The sequence below is a fragment of the Corvus moneduloides genome, chromosome 13 (genome assembly GCF_009650955.1).
Source record: "Corvus moneduloides isolate bCorMon1 chromosome 13, bCorMon1.pri, whole genome shotgun sequence".
NCBI lineage: Eukaryota > Metazoa > Chordata > Aves > Passeriformes > Corvidae > Corvus > Corvus moneduloides.
The window spans coordinates 5,036,579-5,064,227 of NC_045488.1; the positions used below are offsets into that span (position 1 = coordinate 5,036,579).

The 27,649-nt window shown below is 45.7% G+C and overlaps 1 protein-coding gene across 4 annotated transcripts; it reads right to left on the reverse strand.

Moving 5' to 3' along the window:
• Nucleotides 1-657: 657 nt before the first annotated feature.
• Nucleotides 658-26,011, reverse strand: MINAR1 (membrane integral NOTCH2 associated receptor 1). Of its 4 annotated transcripts, XR_004242826.1 has the most exons (6): nucleotides 25,925-26,011; nucleotides 14,985-17,340; nucleotides 13,259-13,513; nucleotides 9,601-9,711; nucleotides 4,119-4,318; nucleotides 658-3,375 (listed from the first exon to the last, which is right to left on the reverse strand). XR_004242826.1 is itself a non-coding variant. In XM_032123133.1 (5 exons), the coding sequence occupies exons 2-5, from the start codon at nucleotides 17,292-17,294 to the stop codon at nucleotides 4,241-4,243; spliced, it is 2,754 nt and encodes a 917-aa protein (XP_031979024.1). In that variant the 5' UTR covers nucleotides 17,295-17,340; nucleotides 25,925-26,011; the 3' UTR covers nucleotides 658-4,240. The 4 variants fall into 4 exon arrangements, 3 of the variants coding, with proteins under 3 accessions (XP_031979024.1, XP_031979023.1, XP_031979025.1); XM_032123133.1 differs by having other exon boundaries at nucleotides 658-4,318; XM_032123132.1 differs by lacking the exons at nucleotides 658-3,375; nucleotides 4,119-4,318 and having other exon boundaries at nucleotides 5,871-9,711.
• Between the last annotated feature and the right edge of the window lie 1,638 nt (nucleotides 26,012-27,649).

Genomic DNA, 27,649 nt, shown 5'->3' on the forward strand with positions numbered 1-27,649 from the left:
TAACCAGCATCAGCAGATTTGCATATTCAAAGACTGTAATTGAGGAATAAGCAGTAATGCCATTATGCAAATCCCCGGGCTCTGAGTGGCCGAAGCCAGAGCTCGGCTTACACATCCTTACCAAAATAAACCCACGGCGCCGAGGAGGCAGCGCGGGGGCAAGCACAGCCAGGGAGCAGGGATTGCTGAACGGCAGGAAAAGGCACCGCAATTCATCAGCAACTACCTGTGCTCAGCCCTGAGCTCCGGCAGCTGAGCCACCTCCTGCCGCCCTCAATATCAGGTGTATTTGAGCTCACAGTGCTCTTCTGGGTCCGTGGTGAGTTAGAGGGCAAAATTATTGCCTGCAACAGGCGAAAGGCCATAGAAGTGTATCAATAAAACAACATCCTTTCATGTGCTACCGATGAGCTAAGCAGCCATTATCATGGTTCCTTTCTTATTTTTTTCTTAACCCTTTTCCACCTCGTCATCAGCAGAATTGGATTTGAAGAGGTGTATTTCATCTGGAGGATAAATCTTCATCAACTCCACTTGTAAACTTGTTCTTCGAGGTCAGCAAAGGTTATGGAGAAATGAGTAGCTCAATTGGCACATTTAAAAGCAACCAGTAATTACAGGAACTTTTAATTAAAAAAAAAAAAAAAAAAAAAAAAAAAACCACCTGAAATACAGCCATGCTTTCAGAAGGATTCTGTTCAGGTCTGTCACACATTATTTTCCATAATACATGGCTGACTCTGCCCCAGCAACTCATTTCACCTTGATTCATGAATAACTGTCCCTCACTTCCTACTGTAAATACAATTGTAAACATATGGGAGAGAATTTATAGTGAATTAGGGTTGTACATTATCACTGTGATTAGCTGCATTTGTTACCCAGCAGATGTCTGGGTAATAAAAATCCCCCATGAGTACAGTATCCTGGAGTTTCCCAATTCCTTGATAACTGGTCCAAGAATTTCTCAGTCCTGCTGTGCTCTGATCCTGGTAGCCCAGAGCAGATGCTCGCTGTCTGCCCATCTTCTGCAGCACTAATCCCACTCTCCCCACGCTCCCCATGCTCCCAGCAGGGCATCACACTTCCCCTGCTTTTCTCTCTCATGTTATCTTCCCCAAAAAGCTTTCCCAGTGACATTCATCATTCTCACAATACCAAAACACTTTGACAAGCTGAGCCAAACACCTCCCTGGTGTCATATCACTGATTACCACCAGAGTTACAAATCTGATGACTGATCTGGCTGTAACTATCTATGATAGTGGCAACACCATCATAAGCATCAAGGTGGTGCTTGTAAGATTTCTCAGCCCCTGTTTGGCCCCTCTCTTCCTGGGCATCTCATGACCCCACAGCAAGGGACAAGCTCTATTCCAAGAAAATGCCTGGAGAGAGACACAGTGAGTAACTGGCATGAAACCAAAGCCCACAGAGATCAAGCAACTAGTCCCAAAACATGGAAGACATACGGTACTGCCTTGAGAGCTTTCACATGAAATTAGCTTTCCCACTGCGCTGCTTTTTCCACCCCACAGATGCCTTGCTTTTGGCAGAGAAAAAAAAGTGTCACTGCCCCCCAGCTCTCCCCCACAATGGTAAATGGATATTTGTGTCCTCCATCAGAGCTTTGCAGGCTGCTGCCACTGATCCCTTTGCCAAGCGATCGTCGGACATGAGCCCAGGGTCTGTTGTGGTTGGAGCCACTTTTGGGACCAGTGGGCTCATGCATAGCCTGACTTGGACATACCCAGACATTTGGCGGCCCCGGAGCTCCAGTCCACCTCAGCTCCTCAGCACTTCATACTTTTGAGTCCCAAGGGATCAGCTTTTTACCTCTAGCAGCAGTGATCTTGCACATATCACATCCCAAACACCAGGCAATCGCTCCAGATCACAAGCATGGAGCTTTCTTCTGGCTGTCAGACAAAGCTTTGAAGAAGTAAACAGGTGCTGTCAGATACTGTCTAAATTCCTGTCTCAGCATCCTGAAAATATTTCTCCAACCTCTTTTCTCCAACTATCACATGAGCAAGCCCTCGTCATCGGTCATTTGTCTTTTGTTATGTCTTCAACCTTGAATACCAGATTAGTAACTACCTTTAAACTGGTAAAAAGACTACAAATACTAATTCATCCTTCTATCAGAAAGTGGCTTTTTTACATAGTAGGAAAATGAACGTTTAAATGTAAGTAATGCCAATTAATTTATCGTTTACTGAGCAGTTATTGTTCACTGACTCCAAAACAGCATGAGGTGTAACCCTCAGGATAACACTACCATCCAGTTCAGTCTCTCCAGATCGGAATCATGGCTAAAAGGCCCATTTTTAATGCACTGCATTCATAGACATCTGCTTTTGAAACCTGGAACTAAAAGCCATGCAAAGGAGCAGAAACCCAACTGAACCAACTCACAGGGCCAAAAATTTCAAGGGTTAATTGCATAAACAAAAATGTATAAAAAATACATATTTGTGTGTTGTGCATGTACCTTTTTTTAACTTCTACCTGGCAAACTCTTCAAGGCAGGACTGTTTCAAGGAATTAAGAGCTGTAAGGTGAGGAAAACACGAGCCCTGCTTTATTGAACGGCCATTAGCCATACTTAGAAACTGCACCATAACATTAATTTTGCAGCTACAAGATATTGGCCTTGAACAGAATTAATGCATATGCACATATTTGCTGCACAGTCATAAATTTTACTAATGCAATTTTGTGAACCTCTTAAATGGCAACCATTGCAAAAAAAAAAAAAAAATTAGTAACAGGAAAGGCAGGGTAAAGTTCAACAGCAATATTTCATTACCAAGACAAGCAAAGAAGACAAACGACTCAGCTTCTTTGGTTCTCTCCTCTCCCCCAACATTACATGAGGAAAAACACGCTGCACAACATGGATCTCTCTTATTGTTGGAAGTGTGGCTGTCTAGCAGGGCAGCAGATCAAGAGGATTTTTCAATGAGGAGATGCATCTGTCACTAAAGCAGAGTTTACAGCAAGGCTTTTCAAAAGGGACCAGCTTCCACATGATTTCCAGGGACAGGCAAAATAATTAGCATTTCTCTAGTCCCTCTTTTCCCCCTCTTCCAGGGGGACACCTGCTGTTGTGGACACAGTCTGGAGCCTCACCACGTGCTGGGGGACAACATACAGACAGCACACGCTGCACACAGGCTCAAAATGAGCAAGGAAAACAGAGCAATTCTGCTGCAAATAGCAGGATTTTACATTTTTATTAGAGAACCAGCAATCAGAACTGCGTGTTCCTACCTGAGGAGATCACCCATATATTTCCATCTTTAATAAACGGAATCAGTTTTCAGCCCTCTGGTTGCAGAGACTGGCAGGAAATGTGGCTTTCACAAAGCCCTACAAAAAAGCAAATTGGACTTGTTTTTGTAGCCCTGCCATTTCCAGGTTGCTCTCATGATGTTTTGGGGGTGATGAGAGGAGGGACCAGGTCACATTCCCTTAAGAGCTGCCAGCCTCTCCAGTGGGACAAGGAGATCACAGACCTTGGGATTTTTTTCTTTAGCTGAGGCCAAAGCATCAATGTCTGGCAGAAAATTCCCTCTTTTTACTGAGGAAATCTGGTACTTTGAGAAAAGGCAAGATCTGAGCCTTCATTGTATGTCCAGAGACCTGCTTTAGTGCCTCAGAGGAATATCCCAAAATCCACAGATCCAGGGTGCAGGAGGGCAGGGAGGAGCAGGACTGGAGATGGGTAATTGCTGCCACAATGCTCTTGATTTCTAAAAGCCTCCAGCCTCAGCAGCAACTGTGTCTCCAGACACCCACCATTTCCTCAACCCTATACTGGGTTAAGCCTTGTGGAAAACTTCTCTGGTCCAGAGAGCACTTTGCACATCTCCTCACATCCTCTGCTGCTCCACCAGGACCAGCAGTGCCTTGTGGTGCCGTGCACAGTCCAAGCACAGCTGCTTTCTTGTGCTGGGCTCATCCAAGACCACGACCTAGCCTCCCTTGAAAATCCCAGTCTGTTGCAGTTGGGAAGGTATGGATGTACAGTTGCTTCTGGAAGAGCTTCATGCCTCTCCTACACATAGTTTGTACTGTATTGAAGAACATAAATAAAACCATAGGGAACTTACTCATGGGAGGAGTTTGGCTGCTGACAGCCCACTTCTTCTTTGTTGGAAGATTTTGTTCCAGTATCTAAGTGAACGTTGTAGATTTATGTAACAGCCTGAAAGATATCAAGTGATCCAGTGTCTCAGAAGTTGTCCAAAGCAGCCAAGTTTTCTGGAGAACCACCAGCAGAGCAGCACTTTACGAGACAGAGTGTTCTTTCCTGAAAAGATAGCAAAGAAAAAATGAAATTTAAAAAATTACCTCATCTCCATAATTACTTCCCCAGGTGCTTGTCTCTTCCCAAAGTGCACACCAACACAACTGACCTTTCCTTTCAGAAGGAGCACACTGCTATGGACGGGGCACTGCCTACTTTCCTTTCTTCTGTTTGCAGGTGCAATGGGATGGAGACATGGGAGCACCTCAAAAGGAAGTATGTGGCCCTGAGATCCAATATTCTGCTTGTGACTTGTCTGTGCAACAGGCAGAGCCATTCACCAGAGCTAGATATGAAATCAAGGATTTATTCAACCAGGACAATCGACTGCTCTGATACGTTCAAAGCAGCCCCGAGCTCGTGGGGCTGGGGCTTGGTTGGCAATACAACATTGTGTGTAGGAGTTTTCTTCTACCTTGAGACTCAGTGACTCCATCCAGCAGACAGAAACCTGGCAGCTGCTCCATCTTCCAGCACAGCAATGACCCAGATGAGATCTAGATATCCAATATACACAGCTTCATGACTGAGGAATGCTGTGCCAGAGTGCTTAGGATTTTTTGGCATAAGCCTGGTCCCACTTAGCATTTTTATGAATGTTCCTGCTCCTGGATTCAAAGTAAAAATCGAAATGGCACTCCTACTTGTAAGCTTCTGGACTTGATGGGTACAAGAGAAAAACCTGACATTGATGCAAACCCATGATAAACCATTGGTGCAAATAAATGCAAAACAATCTCCCAAACTGAAACCAGCACCAAATTGTGACTGACAATCCCTCCACGGGGACCTGTGGTGGTTTGCAGCCTGACTTGCAACATGTGAGCACCCAAGGCTGGAGCTGGCGCCGTGGCCCTGCAGAGAGCACTCAGAACTCCCCATCCTGTCCAGAACTGCTAAAACAATGCATTGAAGGTGTTTGTGCAGCAGAGAGGAGCAAATCAACGTCTCACAGTACTGTGTTTTCAAGTCATTGCTCATTGTTTATGTGTCTTCTTCCACAGCTGCCCTCTGTAACCTCCAGCAGTGGTAGGCTCAGCTCTACCTGTGTTTCAATACCTGGAATTTTAAGACAACCTGCTTTGGCAATTAACAACTCACAAGCAGCAAATTAAATTCATACAGGGACCCTAAGCAAACTGTCTGCCTGTTCACAGGTGATTATAAGCACTTATCTGTAGTACTGACATAAAAGGGGCAGTGGTTGCATAAACATGTAAGTTAAACAGGTACCAAAATATTAGTCATAAAACAGTTGATATGGCAAAACTCAGTCATGAAATAGCCTATAAAATGAAATACTATGATTAGTGTCAAGAGCTAATCTTCCAGAAGCCCAAACAATGTGATGCAAAGGAGCTCTTAAAAGAAACCAAACAAACTCATTTTTCATTATCTTCTGCCATCTTATTATTTCACAAGTTAGAAATCCATTAGCAATTCTGCCAAGAACTAGATAGGCTGCTTAGTTATCTAACACTGACACACTCACAACCCATGGCTATCTTGATGTCTCTAAGAAAAAAAACAACTGGAAAAGCAATGGAGTAATAAATTATTATAACTGTTTCATTAAAACTTAGGACACTGTAATTTCAAGTTTATTTGGTGTTATATTTAAATGAACCAAAAGGCAACATTGTACAGTAACATTATAAAATAAAATTATTACATAGTACATTAACCAAAGCCCCATTAAAAAAAAAAAAAATCCTAAAAAGTCATTTGGGGACATATCCTACTCTTGCTCTTCTGCACACATGATTTATTAAGCTCATTTAAAGCAGCACTCTTTTTTTAGGAAAAGCAAATGGGATTTGCCCCCAAAATGGAGTATCTTTTCTTATAGTTCTTGCAGTTTCATTTTATCGTGTGTAATATATCAAGTTTATAAGGCATAAATACGAAAAACAGTTCAATATGCTCATCATAATTTTAATTAAGTAATACAATCTAGGACACTTTTTCAATCACATCAAGGATTACAATGTACCTATAGCTTTAGTTTCTCTTTTTTTTTTATACAAAAGTCTATCATATAGTATACAGTGTATTCGAGTTGGTAACTGGTTCACAAGGTGGATCACAATATTCTTGCAGGTTAATACGTCAGGATTTCACCTAGTGTGTACACTCTGTGCAGGCTTCCTCCTTCCCTGGCTGCTCTCCTCCAGCAGAAGCATCCCATCACTCCATCTCCTTGCCTATTTTAAGAAGGGCTCTGTGCCAGATGCAAATCCCACTGGGAATGGCTTGGGATGCACATCCCAGTGGTGCCAAGGAGCTGCCAGAGGCAGCCAGGGAGGGGAGGAGACAGCAAGGCAGCAGCTCACAGAGGTGTTTGTGGAGCAGGGAGTCAGGCTCTGCTCTCCAAGTTCCCCTCGGGCTCCTGGCACCACGGAAATGCTTCCAGAGACTGCAGGAGCCAAATCGAACCCCAGGAGGGAATTCATGACAAACCACAGTCTGGTGTGCAAGGAAACCACTGACCAATGGAGTGGGTGCCACTGGCTGCTTGTGCAAAGTAAGGTTGGGCAAAAGCACCTCAATAAATTAGGAGCAGCATGGATGTTTGGGATGCTGAGTGCTTGGGTTGGGCCAGCTTCATGTCACCCACAGCTCCATAACCTGCAAAAGCCTTCCCAGGATTCTGGGCATCTCTAATGCAAAGACTCATCTGGCGCTAGCTGGATGAGTTGCACAGACAAACCCTGTGATCAGTAGCACCTCCCCACCCTTCTCCTATCTCCCCTAAGGGAGAAACAATATTTTCTAAAATCAGATTACTGAAATGCCCTGGAGAAAGTGCTGATTTGGGGCTGGGGGCAGCAGGGCCAGACCATTCACGGTAGTGCAAGAGGGGTTGGTGAAGGCAGGGGGTCTGTCCCCACTCATCCTGCCCCTCCAAGGGTCTTGTTGCTGCTTGGTGTGGGCAGATGGGGGATTGACACTGTGCCCCCACACTGCTCCCTCCAACAGCAGCCCGTGCTGCTGTCACCAGCCAAGGAGGGGTGTCAGAGGGCTTTATGACATTACCTGAAATAGGAATAGGTTTTTCTACATATACAATCAATCTAAATTGGGCAGGAGGTAAACTGCAGAGCAGTGTCCTCCAGAGTGTTTTTCACGTGTCTAATATTAGATATCTTGCTGGCAGCTCTGAGTTGTCCCCAGAGGTTTTCTCTACCTGTCTATATTTACTACGGATGGATCCTGTACTCAGGTGCTCTGAATCACACCATAATCAAAGGCAGCCTAAAATAGACAGTGTGAATTGCTCCCTCCCTGCTGTGACTCCATCCTGCAGCATCTGGGAGGAAAGAGAAATTATCTTAGTATAAAGAATGGGCCAAAGCCACAGAATTTGGGTCAGGATTCAGGCCAGGCAGGCACAGATTTTGTCTGTGGGCCTATTCTTGTTCTCTCTTTGCTGATGGGACATCCAACCCTGTGCTTACACTTATTTTTCTGACAGATCAACAGTCCCAGGGATCACCTATCCCTAAATAAAGCACAGCACGTGAGCAGCACACAAACAGCTCTCCAACTGCAGGAAAGAACTGACACACATCTAAAGTCACAACAAAGCCTTCTCCTCCCACACACCCTTCCCTCAATACTTTTTTTAAACCAGCCAGAAACAAACAGTGAGTGCAGCACATCCCAGAGAGCCAGAGGAAGGAGCATCCAGTCCTTTCTTAGCTGTTGTGTCATTGTGTAGGGAGGCTGCTTCTGAAGAAACCAAATTACCTTACATAAAGAGCGTTCACTAAAAGAATCTTCTTTCCCTTAGAGGACCAGCAAGATCACATTATTTCCTGAAAATACTTTTTTTGTCTTTTTTTCTAAACTTGACAGAAGAGTAATACTGTCTGGGTTTTTGCTTTCACTAACCATGACAGGCAATTTCTGTCCTAGCTTGAGAATTCCATCGAACCTGCTATTTGCATTTGGGATAAAGTATCAAATGGACATTTCCAATGGGATACAGACTGCTTGCTGCCCAGTAGATTCAACCATCATTCTTAAGTACATTAGCAAGAAGGAAGCAAAAGATCTCCCTGTGCTGGATGCATTGCATCTGCAGCAAGTTTCTACCAGTGCTGAGAAATTGTGCCCTTAATATAAGTGCTCAGTAACCACCAGCCCTGCTGCTTGAGGAGCACTCGGAGCTGTATAGAAGGCTTGTGGGAAAAGAAGCTCCATTAGTACCCATTATGCTGTGATTTATGTTATGGGCTTAAAATAGCAAAAAATTACACAGTTCTATTTAACCTACAGTCTAAAAAAAGGCACAAAGACTTTGTGGGAAAAAAAAAAAAATTGTAACTGTTCAGATTACATTTCCAAGAACTTTAACAGAGCGTTGCTTTGATTTGCCAGCTTTGCTTGCTGGCAGGAGTGAAATTGAGACAACTTCACTGTCTGCAGAGGTAAGGAATACCTTTTTGGCAAGGCAAGTTTGCCAGCTCTATGCAAATGTTATTTAACAGAAGTAACTAAAACCTCTTGTGATTGCTTTAAAACATAATCTTTTTGGTCTGCAGCACATTGCACTTAGATCTAAGTACTCAGTGATGATAGAGTGGGTCTCAGGGCAAGACCAAATACAAAGAGCCCTTTTAAATCTGAACATAGGAATGAACTCTGTTCACAGCTACACAGTCTGCTTTCAAACAAATGATCATGAAATACATAAATACTATAAAATAAATACAATACATTCAGAGTTTTCTACATTGTAGAGAGCTGTTAAGACTTCCCTACCTCCCCGATGTAATGCATATAGAACATTCCCTTCTATACAGTGCTACCTCCATGTACCCACACTTCATTTAAATGCAACATAGCTCAGACAACCTTCCTCTTTTGCCTGGATTCTCATCAGTCTCTGATTCTGTAAAACATTATATCATTTCTTTAGGAAAAAAAAAAATATTGCACTCTTAAAAATGCATAAAAATTGAACCGAGTTCCCATTAACTTCACCACAAAGTCTGTTATTTAAAATAGGACTTTTCCAAAAATGTTTCTCTAGCTGTTCTGCGTTCTGCCTTCATTTACAGCATTCTCCACCAGGATATGCTCAGAACACGGCTCCTCAGCGAATTGCTTACAGTTTTGCCAGCAGACATTTGACACACAGCGTGAGCTATCCGAGACACACGTGGCTGGGAGTCACAGGTCTGTGGCCAGGTTCAGGATTTCATTGTACAAATGGGAACCACAATGACCAGGATAACCGTACAGGCGGCCGCTGCGATCAGGGCAGCGATCTTGCAAACCTTTGCTCTCCTGAACTCGGCTTCTTTCCGTTTCAACAAGGAATCATAGCCAGGAGTATAAATGTCTTCCATCCAGTACTCTAAGTTGTTTGGGTTTAAAGATTCTTGAGTCTAAAAATTAAAAGGAAACAGTTGTTAGTTGTCTGGGGTCTGCCATTAGTAATGTAAATAAACAAAGCAGATGTGCCTGAAGGCCTCCCAGCTGCACCTGGATCTGCTGTCAGGATAAAGTGGGTTATTGCCACTTCTCGCACCCCTTCATCTCCTGGTCCCAATTCCATAAAGCTGACGAAAGTGGTAAGAAAATACTGCAAAAAATAGACTCCTGCAACAGTAAGATTCTGCTCCAAAATCCCTCACATACCTCTGATTTACCAGAAACTTCATCACCTTGGATGGCATTTAAATAAGATCTCTTTAATCTGCTTGACAGCAGAAATGTCAGCAAGTGCCGGCCTGTTACTGTTAATAATTTTTAAATTATTAAAGCTCAGCTGATGGGAAAGGCTCTTAATATATGCTCCTCATGCACTACATTTTATAAATCTAACCCTAATTTTGGTACCATGACTTGCTTGCAGGGCATGATTACCCAGCCCATCCAGTACCCAGTCCTTCTGCAGGGGCAATTTGCACCCCCCCCCCCCCCCCGGAATGGTAATACCTGGGGACCCAGGCAACCTGCAGAAACTTTATCAGTATTTCCATTATTTATTTATCTTAATTTATTTATTTTTTATTTCTCACAGTTTTTTTTTCCTAAGTATTTATGACTTCTTAAAGCTTTCCATTTCAACCTTGCTTGTTTTTTTCCCTTTAACCTCTGTGTTCGAGGAAAATGGGGGGGAAACTGGGGAAACCCAAACACTACACATTATATTGAACTTACCAGCAGACAGGAATAAAGCAAAAAGAACATTTTGAAAAATGACAGCATTTCCCCAAAGCTGTCTCCTTCATCTGGGGCTCCAAAAGTCTATTTCTTTAAAATGATGAAAAAAAATCCACATAAAAATATTACAGTGAGAATACCCTAACACACACTATTTCGGTCCTTATAACAGTCCTGATCCAAAGCTTGTTGGACCCTGCAAAGAAATTCCAGCTGACTTGAGAGGGATTTAACTAAGCCTTTAATTGACTAATTCAGCTTTTGTGACCATGAGCTACTGGCTGAAACTTGGCTTTGCCTGATAGTAGCATTTGCTTTATGTACAGAACTACTAAAAGAAGTGAGTTTATAGCTATCTCAGAAATAAACAATGAAAATCGAGCAATGGTTTTATGATCATTTTATGGACAGCTGTACGATAGCATTAGGATGCTGAAACAGAGGCCATCAGCCACATCTGTGATTGTACCATTTGGGCTTTGAATTACCTGCTCCAGCCTTCTGAATAAAATAAGCAATCTCATCTCTAAAGGCATCAGAAAACAGCCTGACACTGTTTCATCCCAGTGGATCATCATCCACAGAGCAAAGCAATGAATCTCTCACACAGCCCACACCTGGGACAAGCTTTGGGCATGACTACTTTTGCAATTCTTTTTTTGGAGGAAAACCCAGCAGACTTGTCAGGCTTCAGGAGAAATTTTAAGTAAACAAAGGTAGAAAGTTCCCAAAGATAGGCATACTGTGCTTCAAGGAAATTGCAGTTTTGGACCCCTCTGCCTTGGCATTGACCTTTTAACTACTTCAGAAGGAAGATGCATTATTAAAAAGGTCCATTACTGTTAATCAGCTTCCTTTCCCATTTCATTGCCAGACGTGGGAATGTTCATTAAGGCATAATGTATTTACTTTCAGTTCTAATAAACTTAATCACTGGGAAAAAAAACCCACTCATCAGTCTGTGTCTATTTTTTAAGTTTGTCAGTAAGCTCCATTATAAAGTCTAGACGTGGGCTTTGCGGGGTAGATGCAATTCTGACAGTCTTTTTGAGGGAGAGAATCAAACCAGTAAACTTCTATCACCTTTATCCTAAAGATAAATGATGGCAATAAGCCGATTGCTCTGGTTTGCTCACAGCCATGCAGAGCTGCTTACAGAGAACAAAACAGCCCTACCAGGAGCAGATGGAGAACACTACTCCCAGAGGGGTTTTGCTCCCAAATATCACCTCCCTTATTGGCTCACACAGCAGGTAAGGGATGCTTTGTGACCGCCTGCTGCAGAGGAACTTCTTCCAGCCTATTCCTACTCTAGCATACAGTCTGCCACGCCAGGGTTAGGAATTTAGTAAGCCCTCCAAAGCTTTTAAAACCCAAAAAGCAGCAGGGAGCTGAGGCAAGATGCAGCCTGGTCCCTGTGCTGCCTGGTTTCTTTCCAATTGCACTTTAGGCACAGAAAGGAGCAGGGACTGGTGAGGACAGGGAAGTTTGCATGAGCCAAGCAAGGAGGTGAATTTGTTGTGCACAAATTCCTGCAGAAACACTCACGGGAGTTGCACTACAACACTGTATGGGTGATGGTTTCAAATCAAATGAGCCAACTTGGGGTCCTGAGGCACAGCATCCTGATGCTTTCTTAGGGATTAGCCTGATGGGTTTGGAGCTGGCTTAGGTACCCTCAGCACCAAGCCACCGAGGGCTGGCATGGAGCACCAAGGTCTCAGACTCTTCCATGCCACTTTCCCTGGCAGACAAGCTGTGGAGACAAGCAGACTCCCTGCCTGAGCACAGCTGCACCCCACAGACTGCTGGCCACAGAGCCCAAAATGCCTGAGGTCAGCACCAGACCCCCGCACTGGTCCTACATTCTACTGTCAAAGTGCATATAAACGATACACAGTTATTTGCACATCAGCGTGGATTTCATTGTGTGACACATTCGGATTTCAAGACCAAGAAATGCAACGTTTCTTTGGTCTTTACACATTTTGGATGTCATTCTTCAGGCTTCCTCTTTAAACCTCTGCTCAGTTATCTTCCTTCCTAAAAGATGTGTTGTGACTATCAGACTACACAGGGTATCCAATGTGGGTGCTCATTTTATGTCAGGTTTGTGATTTTGTGTTGGGAAAACGTAAATGCAAAATTTGAATTTGTCTCCTGTGCTTGTGGCACAGGAGCCTGCACACTTACAAGCTGAACCACAATGCAAACTAGACACACCATCAGTTGCCTGGCTGGTTTCCAACAGCCACTTCAAAGCTGCAACAGTGACGTGTTTCAAAACCAATCATGGTATTGAACATCTTCTACAAGTATTTTATGTCCCATCTTCCTAGTAAAATGGAAAAAAAATAAAACCGTAACACTGCAATTCCCTGTGAATAATTCAGAGAGAACAAACACAAAGGAAAAGGCAGCAGTTCCAGCTCCTGCACCACTCTGCCTTGCTGCAGTTAGGGACCAGTTCACTCCTGCACTTCCTTATTCTCCAACTCTTCTTTAGAGCTACTAAAGCCACAATGGCTTAGAAGACATCTCTCCATTGCAGAATTAGCTGGGAGCATCAACCTGTCAAGGATCACCATTCAGCAATGAAACAGTCACATTCTTCATTGTCCCTGGCCAGGATGGATAGGGATCAGCAAGATTAGAGGCACAACAATTCACAGCTCTTTCCTGAGCTACCCAAATCCCTTCTTAAATGCATATTATGGCAACATCCTTTCGCAATCAAGCCATTCAAATTAAACAACTGGGACTCACTTGTAGATCCAAGGCTGCGATCTTGCCTTTATCCCCGGAATTCCTCGTGTATTCCTCTATGGTCCATGATGGCTGGGCACGTTTCACTTCAGCCAGCTCTGTCAACCTCATGTCTGTGTAGAGTGGGTTGCTTTTCATATGTGACTTGAGTGATGCAGGGTAGGGATGAGGACTAAAGACTTGTTCAATCAAGAAAGCATCTTTTGGCTGTTTAGAGAGTCTATGTGGCTGTGGGATTTCATATTGCCTGTCTGCCTGCAATAGGGTTCAAAAGAATTTGAGAGAAAAAAACAAGACTATGAGGGAGTTAAACACAAAAGACAGAGCTATTCCTTTCAGAATCACCATATGATAAAAAATTTACCAGCTAAGACAAAGGTTTTGGATGGCCTTAATCCACTGCCCCCCTTCTTCCCACAGCCAAACCAAAGAGGTATTTTACAGACACAACTCCACATTCACTAGAACACAAACACAATGCTGATGCAGCAGAAGAAATTTAGGTTTTGTGCTGTTTACAGATCAAAAAACTATTCTGAACACGGCCCGGACATCCAGAGAAGCCCAACTGATCTGCAAAAGCTGAGAGACACAAGCAGGCTTCCGGGTTTCTGTTTCTGGATCAAATCCTAACATGAAGCAGTCTTGAGGGATGCCCCCAGCCTGACACTGCAGAGTCCATGGTACCATCCAGTGTCAGCCACAGTCCACGGAAGGAGCCTATAAGGGACTCCCAAAGTCAGCATGTCATCCTGAGCAGAGCAATCTACAGAAAAGCCAAGGTTTGGGCTTACTAAGGACGGCCTTCTTCCCCCTCTGCAGTCTAGCAATAACCCATGGTTTGTGGTTTCTTGTTCACCCAGCCGCACTTATTTCCATCAAACCTCTTCCTCTCTCTTCTCAATCTTCTCTGCCCTCACAGCCCACTGTAAGGAGGCACAGCATGCCTGTTGTGTGGTCACAATTGACAAGAGGCTGCAGGACCCCCTCCCCTCCCCAAACAGAAACAAGCACCCACCCTGTGCACTTTCAACAGAGCAGCACCCAGAGCCCTGCACGAGGGCAGCCAGGACAGCCATGGGGTCAGCGAAGGGGGCACTGGGCAGCCGCTGGGAGGATGGGCAGAGTTCTTCTGCCCAGCAAAACCAGGAGAACAGCTACGCTGTAGTTCCACAACAGGGGGCTTAAGAGTCATTTGAATGACCATGAAAGTCAGACAGAGAGCACAACTACAATGAGCATCTCACAGTACACATACAAGGGTTCCTTTCCTTGAGGGATTTGAATCCATGAATCTATTTTGTTGGCTTTTAAATATGTACATACTTCTCTGATAAAAGCCATCACAATTCAAATCCAAAATATCCCTTCTAAAACAATCACTAGAGAATTTCAATTTTCCCCACACGCTTTTCTCCAAGGTAATTACCAGGCCTCCTTATACTGCTACTGATGATGAAGAATACCATCATCTTCCCAACATGCCACCCACATTACCACCCTCCCTTTACAAAAAAGCAAAGCTTTTAAGGAGCAACTTGGCCATTTTGCAGCTGCCAAGCAAGAACCTACAGGTACAAAATCACTCAATTATGGTAACAATATAGGCAGGCATAACATGGCAGGGCAAAGCATTGTCATACCCCGAGGCTTGTGATGACTATGGAAGATATTCATAACCACATTATTTTTAAGCATTTAGTATGTGAGTTAAAGTTCAAATTACCTCTTTAGATTTCCTGTGCCAGTCCTTATTTTCTCCTCCATCTCTCTCTTTCATCTCCTCCTCTGTAATGCCAACTTGGTTGGTGTAAGTAATAGCTCTCCAGTCTCGGGGAGAGTTTGAAATACTTGCTATTTTGGATTCGGTTGCACTGTTTTCTTCTGTTAATGATCTTGATGATCTCCTAGTAAACAAACTTTTTTTTAAGGCTTTTACTCGAAGACTCTCGCTGTTACTTCCACTGGCATCCGAACAGCACCATTCTGGATTATTCTCCAGCTTGCCTCCATGAGGAGTGTTGTGGCACTGAAATATCTGCGGGGAGTTGCTCTCATCTGATGCGGCATCGCTTGTCAAAGAGTTGAGATCTATTTGTACACTGACCTTCTCTGGCTGCTGGATTTTTTGATCCAGCTTGCTTAATTTCCCCAGGACTTGAGAGATTTCTTCTCGGACACCTGAGAGAGATTCCAGTTTCTTCTCTATTTCGCCAATCCTCAAGACTAATTTGCAGACACTCGTTTTCAGTTCATCATCTGTGTTACTGACATCCGCCCTGACCACTTTATCCAATTTGTTACAGGCACTCCCGTTGGAGATCTTAGTCAAATTGTGCTCAGGTGAGCTATCACAGTCTGATTTATGCACCTGAGACAAGGAACCAGTGCTATTGTAGCACGAGGACTGCATCACTCCCGTGGACCCGCTGATACTCATGTCATCCAAAAACCGGAAAATGTCACTGATGTCATCGCTCACGATTTCGGAGTCATCATCCGACTGCTTCAGAGAGTGCCGCTCACCGTACTTGGCTTGGCCTGCTGCACACAAATCCTTGCACTTCTTGTGGTCCAGAACCTGCTGCTCCGTTTGTGTCCCAACACTCATGGTCCTGTCAATGCTTAAGATCTGCACAGAAGTACAGTTAATGCTTTTATCCTTAAACTTTTTGACTGGCTCGTGTTTCTCCACATCTAGAATGGAAGGAATCTCCTTAGGTTTATGCCCATTGGGTTTCACAGCATAGTTTGCCTGCATAATTGGTTGCTGATCCTTTGTGTTTAGGTAGGACTGATGCCTGTCAACTGAAGGAAAGTTTGGAGATGGGTTGTTCGAACTCTGGTATCGTGGTTTCTCTTCAGACTGCTTCCTGTTAAAAAATGAGCGTTCAAAGTCAGGGACCTCCTCAGTATTTAAACTCCAGCTTTTAGCTGGCCAGGCAGTTTGCTTGGTTGGCTTTCCACTCCACTTTTTGGTTTCCTGGGGCCCAAGAACAGTAGTTGGGCCAAAATATGTTGAAGCTTGAAGATCATCTAAACTTTCATGCTTCACTCGCCTTTTGTCTGGTATAGGAGAATAAACTGGATTCAAGTACTGGCTGCTGTATGGCATTTCAAAGCTGTGGTTGAAGAAAGTCTGCTTAGAGCTTTCTTTCCTGTTCTGAGGCTCTCTGTGTCCATCTTCTGGTGTTTTGTTGGATGGTATTAAGTTGGGAGATATTGTAATCAGATTATGAAAATCTTCTTTGAATATATTTCTTTTCTGGACACATGACTGCATCACGAAAGGCTCATCATTTGAAATGAAAGTTTCTTTTATGCCTGCACCTATAGGCAAGGAATCCTGGTCTGAAATAGATTCATTTTCAATGTTCATGGGGAAGTACGTACTCTGCATCTCACATGGCGGGGACGTGGCGATGGAGTAGGATGCCAGTGCCTGCAGCCTGTCCAGAGAGGCAGCCCGGCCCTTCATGTCCTTATTAACACCGAGCAAGAAGTTGGGTTCTGAGGAGGGGACGAACTGCTGGCAGTCTTTGCAGTCCATCTTTCTGCATTTCGAAGACCTTCTGACTGGAAAGCCCCGGTTAAAGTCCTGGTCGTTGAGCTCGCAGTTGGGCACACAGTCAGGCACACAGTCTGCCATATTGCAGATCTCTGTGTCAGACCTGCAGGACTCGAAGGACTCCTTCTTCTTCACTTTGTGCCTTGCTACTGGAAGCTTCTCCTTGGCCACTCCCCCGTTCATTTGTATGAGGTTGAATATTGTTACTATATCTGCTGCAACCATGATTTTCTTTGATTGCTGATTGTTTACAGTGCATCTCATTTTGTCTTTGAACAAAGTCGCTGGGAAATTAGGATCCAGGCAAGCAGTGTAAAACAGCACGCTTCTGAGCTTGGCCAACTGGGATAAATCAAACCTTGCACACAGGGACTTGCAGAGATCCTGGTAAGAAACAGTATTCTGCTTCGTGTCCAGCTCCTCCAATACCTTCACCAGGAAGAGTGAGGACTCCTGGTTGGACTCCATGGCTTAAGCGTATTTTGCCGTTTAGCCTGGAAACTGCGTTCCACTTCTACAGCAACACAGAAAAGATTGTAAGTCCCCCACAGATAATACCCAAGGCCTTGCAATTCAGCCAGAGATGGGGCCTGACTCCCTAACCACGCAGTCCAGGGCTTGCTTTTATAATCCATCCTCATGTTCTGAACTTCAGGCTGTAATCCTAGCATCCAATAAATCAATACTTAAATGGAATCAGGGTTTTATCCAAGAAGGCTCCTTTATACCAATGTCTACTAAAGCAACCAAGTGAATACATAGCAGAAGCTTTGGAGAGGCTGAACTAATGGCAAATAGACAATCCCAGCCTGCTTGCTATGGGACTATCACAAAATTTCTTACCAACTTGTGAGAGGTTCAAAGCACAGTTTGATCATCAAACTGCAATAATTCCAGTCCTAGCCTAACCAGGGCTGATCTACTGCACCATGACATGTTTTTGTGTCTGAAATGCAAATGGCTCTGAGGCAGATTTTCTGACAATAAAATTCTGACATGTTTCTAGAAGCTATCTGAGCACATAATTACCATCTTGCTTACTTTAAACCATTATTTTCTCCTCTACTCTGAATTATCTCCTTTGGATACCTTGACATATTTTTTTCAGAAATACATTTTCCTAAGTATAAGATTCAGGAATGGAAAAGTTGCCAGGTCCCATGTGAAAAGTCTTTTTGAGCCCCATTTCAGGTCTTAAGGCCAAAATTTAGCAAAGAACAGAAGGAGTTAAATAAAAATCCTCCTGAACCTTGAAACCAATCCAGCAGATGCTAGAGGGCTGGCTGCCAATCAGGATAGATTTGAAGACAGAGAAATATCAAGGACAGAGAATATCCTCTTCAGTGATGCACTCCCAGTGAGGTCTAGGAGTGCATTTCCATTCACCATCCCGAAATGACAGGGCAGAGGTGAAGAGCAAAAGCTGCACATTTATGTGGATAACAGGAACAGCTTGAACAAGCACAGCCAACCCTAGCAAACACCTTGGGGAGAATATAAACTCCTGCATTTTCAGAGCTGAAACCAACCTTCAGCTATTATGGATTAGGAAAGGATGTTGATTTTTCATCGTTCTCTATTGTGAATATCCTTGTCGGTGTCTCTGCTGTTGGCTACTAGGAAAGACAGAGCACAGAATGATGTAGTTTGCCAGTTGCCATGTTTGGCCACTCTGTCTTTGTTATTCTTACTGATAGGAATAACAAAAATCTCTTCCCTTTCCCAAAAAGGTGTGGTATCTTTCCCCATTCACTCCCACCCTTAGATGACCCCTGGAACTGGCCTCTCCTCCATCAAGTGCAGAATATCCACCCAAATGGCAAAGCACTGAAGTCAACATTGCAAGGTTTATTATTACTCATTCTAAAAGGCACCTTCTGGTCAGAAACCTCAGGGCTCCTGTTTCATCTCCTGCCCTGACATTACACACCAGTGATTCCTATCAGTATCAGAAGGCAGAGTACTTCAGTTTTGGTTAACAAATAGTTACCCAAACAAATGCAAAACAAGTCTAAAGAATGTTTTTTACTTTCACTTTAAAATCCTGGTCAGCATATTTTCCTCCTCAGCTTTCAGTCACAATCTTCCTGAGATGTGAGCTGAGGTCTGATGGACCAGATTCTGCAAGTGGATCCTTCACATTGTGATAAAAAAAATGAAAAAGTAGCAAAAACCAAAGAGTACATTATGTGTATAGCTAAATTGCACTTCTCTTGGTGAGCTCACTTTGGTTTTAAGATGCTTAGCTGTTCCTATCTTTCATTGTGCCTACCAGATCTTCAGCTTTGTAAAATTTCAAAGCATGGATTCATATGTAGTTTAAAAAGTGAGAATATTAAGAAATGTAGTAATAAAGTAGAATATTTTACAGTACATAAAAACATTGCTCAGGAATAGTCTAAGGAATATTTTCAGTGGTTTTTTCCTAGTCTACTGGAGACCAAATGTGAAATTTTGAATTGGTAAAGGAAATGAGTGTAATAGACAGTATTTCCAGATTCAGTATTTGTAAAGTTACACTTAATATGAATTGTAGTTGCATGTACACTCAGCTCTGTGCAATTCAAGTGAAACTTAATCTGACATGCTCAAAGACCAGAGAAATTGGCTGTGTCAGAGGTGTGGTGGCACTCAGGATGGGACTGAACACCAGCAGCTGTAGAGGACCAGCACATCCCAATGTTGCCGTTTCACCCTTTTATTTTGGTCCAGCCTCACGTATTTCAACTTTTTTGGATGAAAGGTTCCTGCTAGTATTTCAAGCTCTGCTAGTACTTCAAATTCTGCAAGCCTGCCTTAGCCAAGTTTTCCTTATTCACATGAGCAGTAGTGAAAAATAGGAGAGCTGCTTTGCCAATAATAAGGAATTTAATGCACTGTTCTAGTTCACTGTTAAATGCATCAAACCTGAAGTGAGCAGGATCCAGGCAATAATCAGAATAGCGGTTTTTTAAAACTACTTCTGTTAGATACAATAAATAATTCAGCATATTGTTACAGCATTGAATACTGCTGGATGCTGAATTTTCTAAATTGAAGCTTTCCTAGGTTGTAAGGAGGGCATGTAGATACAGGCACAGTTTGCATGAGCACTTCTTAAAGGATAAATAAACCCCATTTCAACCAGCTGTGACCATAGCAGAGGTGATTGGCACTGGGAAAAGTATTTTGTAACAGAGGTAGGAAAGTTTTAATATAAAGTGTGTTTATCAGATATCAAGTCTGTCGTTGGAGACTAAAAAGTGAAGCAAGTGGAGGTGGTGAGGCCACTTTGAAGAAATCTGAAAACTTACTCATCGTTGGGCTCTATGTGGGATCGGCCAAGTTTATCTCACATGATAATCACACCACACCCCTCGACCACCGCTGGCCAGAGGAGAAATCCCGCCCTGTGCGACGAAGGAGAACGAGGAACACACGTGCTCAGCCCTGTTTCAATCACCCGCCGCTGGCAGCAGGAGAGGAGATTTGTCCTTGATTTGCTACTTGTGACACGCCCGTCCCACAGCACGGCATGGGGGAAACCCGGACTGGATTTTACCGAGTACGGAATGGATTCGGGGGAAAACCCGGACTGGATTTTTCCCGGAGTACAGAATAGACTCAGAAGAAAACCCGGACTGGATTTTTCCCAGAGTATGGAATGGATTCGGAGGAAAACCCAGACTCGCTCTTTCCCAGAGTATGGAACGGATTCGGAGGAAAACCCAGACTGGAATTTTCCCAGAGTACAGAAGGGATTCAGGGAGAAAAAATATTTTACTGTTCTGTGGTCAGCTCCAAAAAGTCATGCTAAAGGCTGGAGGAGAGCACCTGTATCTTTTTTCTCTCAGCAGCATGTGCCTTGGAGGCACAGCCTCTTTCACAGCCTTTGTATTTCTCTGACATGTCACCATTAATGACACTCCCAGACTAGGTCCAAACTCTGCTAGTTACCACCGAGGCTACTAAGTCCTCTGCATTAGTTTGAAAACAAACCAGTGGGAGATTGCAAGTCAGAGTAATAATTTAATAGGAAAATTAAAGTAAATGCAATAGTGCAAGAACAGTGACAGAGTCAGGATACAACCTGACACCCTGTTATTTAGGGTGGTGGTAGCAGTCCAGATGAAGTGCTGGAAGAAATGGTCTGGTCTTCACCCAAAGGTCCAATTGTAGCTCTTGTCCTCTGGGAATCCAGTAAGGGCTGCTTGTGCTGTTCCAAACCCCAGATTAGATCCAGGTGGGAACACTTGGCTCCTCCCACTGGGTAGAGCACCTCACAATGGGCTGATGTAATTCTATGAGTCACGTGGTGGGTCCTTGATTGCCCACAAAGATAACAGAGATAACACCTGGAAGGAGTTATCAAGGATGAGTCATGGGAGGAGATAAGGAGCAGTGCCCCACCCACTTTAACAGCTTGTGAAGATGATAAGAGAATACATACTGTTGGTTACATCTTGCATTGTAACCTAGGTCATCCTCACAGAATAAACTTTACATGTGGGGCTCAGAGACATTCCCAGCTACCAGGGGACTGGCATTTTAAGTCAATTTTCTGCATGTTATATATCTGACACTTGGGACAGGAGTGAAAATATGTCTTTTTGTCACCTCCAGGCTGAATACCAGCAAAAGCAACTATCTCCTCCTATTTGTAAATTCACAGCTTCTTGCAAACCCCTTACCTGGATATGCATTTTCACAGCCTGATGAACACTCTGTGCTCCCTGCACTGGCCTGCCAGCAGCCTGCCTTCTCCCCACTCACACTCCTGCTACAAAACACAAGTAGCCAGTTTGCGATAATGTATTTTTGAAAAGTGTCAACTCATTTTGTTCCCCACCTCTCTGTCTTTACTCTCTCATCCCAGTGAGGATATCCTAGGTACAGCTTCTTGAAATTTTTTGCTTTGTACCAAGCCATTCTTAGCATCACCAGAGGTTTTAACTTCAATTTAGGCTTCTAAACATTATGAATCTGGTAAAACTCAGGTGCAGCCTGATCTGCAAGGCTGCTGAGTGATGACGAGTTCAGTAAACTGAGATGAAGCCTTGCTGCACAACCCTAATCTCATGTTGCTTCTACTTAGCACCAACAAGGAGCATTGTTTTGGGGACCCCAATCCATACCCACGCAGTAAGGCAGAGGCACTAAAGCACAGACACCAAGCAGGAGAGCTCTGCTAGACTGGGTCAGCTCAGTGCAGACCCTGTGCTCACAGACACAAGCCTGGCAGCTGGCAGTCAGCTATAAAGCAGTGAGAGGTCAGGGAGGTGACAGAGGCTTTGAGACAAGGGTGACCAGGAGAGTAGCTGAACCTGCTCAGGTGGGAATTCAGCCAGTTCATTCAACTGAGACTCAGCTATGGGAGGTGGAAATTGAAAAGGCAGGTTGCAAAATCAGATTTAAGCCTTGAGGAAAAGAAAGATAGCTAGGAGCTGGAATAATTTCCTCTTCACCCCTTGGCTGTTCACAAACAGCTTTTTGGTGTGAGAGCACTTCAGGTGTGAAAGATGTCTCTGGGCTTCAGCCTGAGCATGGAAATGGGTGGTCCTTTGTGCCAGAGCATCTGAAACGTTGCTGCTAATGGAGCATCAACAGATTCGGGCTGTGAAGAACAGGATGTAATACCCCATAAGGATAATATATAAGGACCTTGAAATTTTGTTTCCTGCTTCAGGGATGTAAAAACCTAGTGTCAAAATTTTTAGTGGCACATTAAGCTGCTCTGCCTCTTGTCAAGTCTCCTAACAGCCTGCAACAGAGACAGGTGCTTCTTGGCAGGCCACCCCAGGAACTGCCACATCCCGGGTGCCAAGCACTTGGCCATGCAGCATCTCAGCCATTATGTCCACGTTCATTCATTATCTCTCAAAGCAGGACCAGAATAGACCCAGACGTGGCACATAAATGCAGAGCTCTGAAATAAGCACAGGAAGGCCTTTTAAAGAGGGTACAGGGTCACAAATCAATCAAAAGCAGCAGAGAGAATTAAAGCACCCACAGCAAGAGCAGCAGCACAGGGTCGCCTCAGATGGCCTCAATTCCACCAATGCCCTTGTGCCTTATCCTCACTGCCAGCAGCCACACGCACCCTCCAAAATCCCCCTCAAACCGACTTTGGTCTCCAGACACACGGAGTTTTCTAGACACAGGGATGGGATCTAGCTTATTTATCTTCAGCAAGACCATCTCTGACCAAAGGAGCCACTTAACATTTCATCCTTGGTGATTCTCTTATATTAACACTGGAAGGAGGGTTGCTTCGACTCAGCTTCCCAAGATTTGACGTTTGCTGCTCTAATAGCACAATTATATCCCAGCATGGACTAGTACAGCATCACATTGCACAGCCAGTCGATGGGGGCTGGTTCTCCTTGCACGCAGATGAGCTCCAGACTCACCACAAATCGATGTCTTCTTACCCTGCACCAGGAGCAATGAACTGAGCTCTCATCTTACCACTAACCCACTGTCTCAGCCTCTGGAGGAGAAGTCCAAGAATATTACGATTGCAACCTCCATCCCCAGTGGAGCTTTCTGCTGCACAAAGGGAATATACTGTTCTATTTTCTGGTGTCTTTAGGAACCAAGCCTCCATGAAACCTCTCCCCCTCTGGTTCTCCAGACCAGGGGAACCTGAAGACTCTTTCACACAGCTTGCTTCCCTACAGAAAAGCCAGAAGGCACTTTCCTTCCTCACCACCTCCCAAATCAGCACTGGGGTGGGGGTGGTCCCCTCACATCCTATAAATTCGCCATCCACAGGAATTCATGAAATTAGTACTGCTTCCCAGTTGCCCTGCCTGCTTCCCTGTGACTCCTTCAGCCCAAAGCCTGCCCTGCCAAATGGGCTAAAGGCTGCACACACAGGGGCAGATAAACCCCAGCAGAGGATTCAAGAGACAGTCCCACCGCTCGACTTCCCTGAGCAGCTGCAGGGTGGCAAGGTGCCCTGCACGAGTCTGAATCATGGCCACTGGCAGACAGACCACGTTCTCTTCCTCTCTTATTTCCTCCTTCATTTCCTTCCCTGTTCTTTGTGCCACTGACATTTGCTCTCCCCATTTCCCAATATCCACAGCAGGTGCAACTAATACACAGATGTGACTGCTGGAGTCATCATTCCCCCTCTCCCTTTGATTTGCCAGCCGAGAGGGAAACAGCATCCTTGTTTTGTCCCCCCCACAGTGACTAACGGGCCACCCCAGAATGCCACTACTGCAACAGCAGACGGCGAGTGATCCTTGCATAAATTCCCTCAGAAAGAGCCAGCTAGTTCAGCACAGGAGAACATTAATACAGCAATATGCTGCTTTACTATTAACTCGAGCTCATAAATCATTCAGCCTGTCTTCCCAACACCAGATACTATAAAACAAGGCAGGCAACACTTGCCTCACATGAAACATAACCCATCGAGACGGAATTCAGTTTTCGTTTTCTCCCACACTCACAAATCCATTTCTCTGTCAAAACATTAAGAAATTTCTGATGAAGGAACGGGGACCTCGAGCCCCATCTGGCTTCCACTGCACACAGACACGGGAGCTGGCACTCGGGGAAACAATGCCCGTTTCCGCACACCTTATTCCTCCTCCTCCTCCCTCCAGCCTTCTGCTGCTCATTAAAAAGAAAACTAAAACACGCACTCTGGAGCCCTGTAATGGCAACTGCTCCTCTGCACCTTTCATTGAAGAGAAAAGTCCTCCTGACCGGTCTGACACAGGCTGTCTCCTCCAGACTGTTGCCTCGGCTGTGCAGGAGCAGGGTGGGCTCAGTCCCTGGGGCAGGCAGGAGGTGGGTGCTGGCTCCCTGCCTCGCCGGTGTGGTTTTTATTCATTCCTTCAAAGCCGAAGGGAATGAACACCTGCATGCAGGGAGCTCACGGTGCCTGTGCACCCGCTCTCGCCAGTGGCTCGCTGCTGTTGTGCACGGGAACGATGCACACTCTGCACCCTCCTGGACATCCCACTGCCAGCCTCCTCCGAGGTTCACCGGGGGTCGCTGGGAACAGCACTGGAAGAAGTTGCTGTTTTCTGGCTCTTGCCTTGTGTGAATGAGCCCAGGAAAACTGCGCTTTACAAACCCAGTTCCTTAACAGAGGCAGGCTCTGCTGTAAAAGGACTCTGCACAACACTTCAGCTTTCCCAACAGCCCAGAATTCAGCGGTTTTTAAAGCATCTGAGTGCATAAATTAACAGGGAACTTGTGGATAAAGGCAGCGGACCCTCACAGCTGTGTCAGGGCTCAAGTCGAACAGGGCTTGCCATTGATTTTTCTTGCACAGTAACATTAGGCTGATTATTTGCATGGTTCAGTTATGCAATCCAGGTTAAGGTATCTCTATGATCTGGGAAAGTGCAAACAATCAATCTAAAACTGTGAAATAAATTACTTGAATTATTACTGCATCATATACTCTTGGTAATTCTTTGCCAACTCTTGGCCCATACAGACACACACAAATACTGTCCTCCCAATGCATTACTAGAGCACATCCAAGCCACATTTTTACCACAAATTTTTGCATAAGGAGACACCATTGAAAATACTGACAGACAGACACAAAAAAGTCTAATTGAATTAAATGTGAGCCATTTATCCCATCTGCGGGCAACCTGGATTTTTGCACAGCAAACCTACAACAATCTCACTGGCACCCAGGACCTAACTGCTCCCTCATCCTGGTGGGTCCAGCTTCCCTGATCCCCATCCCTTCAGACTCCCTGCTTGGGGTTGGGACGCCCGGGGGCTCAGCCCAGGGGTCACCCACTTGCTCCCCTCGGGCAGATCCACCTGTGCGGGACTGAAGTAGAGCTGCCAAAGTCCCAGACGGAGTTTCAAGATTTTGGAGTACCCTCTTTCCCAGAGAGCTTGACAAAGAGGCAGGACCCCGGGGCACCGGTGGGGACCACAGGGGCTGGGGGGTCTCTCACCTGCGCTTACTCCTCCTTCTCCCAGCCCGGCGCGGGGAGCCGGTGCTGAGCCTGTTCCCCTGCACCCCCGGTGCCCAAAGCATCCCTGGGGCTGGAGAGCGGGGGCCGCTTGTCCTCGGCGCCCCTTTCCCCCAGCCCACCCCTCCGCGCCCCCCTCCCGCACCTGGGGCTCACCTGCGGGTTCCGCCTGCCTCTGGCGCGGGGAGCGCGGCCGTCACGGCTGGATCTGCCGCTGCTGCAGCCGCTTCCCGGCCAGGAGGAGGAGGAGAAGGAGGAAGAGCCCGAGCCTGAAGCCCCAGCAGGATGCCATAGCGCCGGGCTGCGCTGACAAAGGCGGCAGCAGGTTGGCATGGGAGGAGGGAGAGAGGGGAGGGAGGGGAGGAGAGAGGGAAGAGAAGGAGGGGAGACGGGAGGGAGGGGGCTACACAAGCCGAGCCTCTCCGCACCGCCCCCCGATCCCGCGGCGGGGCTGCCCCGGCCGGCCCCGGGCGCTGTGGCAGCGGCGGCCCCGGGTCCGCAGGGATGGGGCGCGGCGGGAGGCGGCGGGGCCGAGACTCCGCTTCCCTAAACCATTATCCTTATTATTTTTATTATTAGTGTGAGTCCCGGCGCTCCTCGGGGCGGGGGACAGCGGCCGGCTCTCCCCGCACCGGCAGCCCCGCTGTCCGGGCAGGAAAGGGGGTGCCCAGCGGGAAAGGAGCCTCTTTCTTCCCAGTCGGGGACATGGAGAGCAGCAGTCTGAGGAGGAGCGGCTGAGGGAGCTGGGGCTGTTCAGCCGGGAGAAAAGGCGAGTCGAGGGTGACTATCGCTCTTTACAACTGCCTGAAAGGAGGTGGTAGCCAGGTGGGGGTCGGTCTCTTCTCTCAGGTAACAAGCGATAGGGCAAGAGGAAACGGCCCACGTTGCACCAGGGGAGGTTGAGGTTGGATATTAGGAATTATTTCTCCACTGAAAGGTGAAGGCTGGAACAGACTGCCCAGGGACGTGGTGGAGTCACCATCCCTGGAGGTACTTACAAGATGTGTAGATGTGGCACTTAGGAACATGGTTTCGTGGTGGACTTGGCTGTACTGAGTTAACAGTTGGACTTGATGATCTTAGAAGTCTTTCCCAACCTAAACAATTCTATGACTCCATGACAACACCCCCGTGCCCACCTTGCATGCCCACCACCCCCAGGGCACCAAGGCCACCGATGCACAGTCCCTGTACTGCACAGCTGCCCACACCCCCCTCAGGCAGGTGGTCCTTGCAGGGATGGGGTCTGGCGGTGTAGGAAGGGGCTGTGAGGGCTGCACGGTGTGGGTGGGAGTCCCCACCCCAGGTGTGCTGCGGTGCACGTGCAGCACCACGACACTCACGCTCTCAGTCTGGGCAGGCAAGGTCTTACCTCAATCAGAGCACTGCCTCTTCCCCTGCTGCTGCTGGCTGGCCACGCCACGCAGAAATACTGCAGAGAGTTTTTAATAGAGGTGTTGCTGGGTGAAATAAAGCAGAAAGATGTCAAGGCTCGACTTTTCCTCTCACTAGCACTGTTTGGGGAGCGGACTATCGGCTTTCCTTTCCTAGATGAACTAATTTGAAGGGTTGTATGCACAAGCACACCACAGCTGTCAGACCACCATGGACAAAGTGGCCTGAAACTATGTGGTTTACTTATTCTGACAACCTTGGGAACAGAACTCTCTGCTTTCCTGAGAGAAACGAGGGGTCAGGAGGGGTTTTTTTTTTCTGAAACCCACAGATGGGTGAGCTCTTCCCCTGACTTGGAAGAATATTGTGTGTGATTCAGTGTATGCATAACATCTGTAGAGACACTTAACACATATAGCAAGTAATACAAGAGGAGAAGGTAAACATACATCCTTGCAAATGGAAAAAAACTTGTTTATACTACAT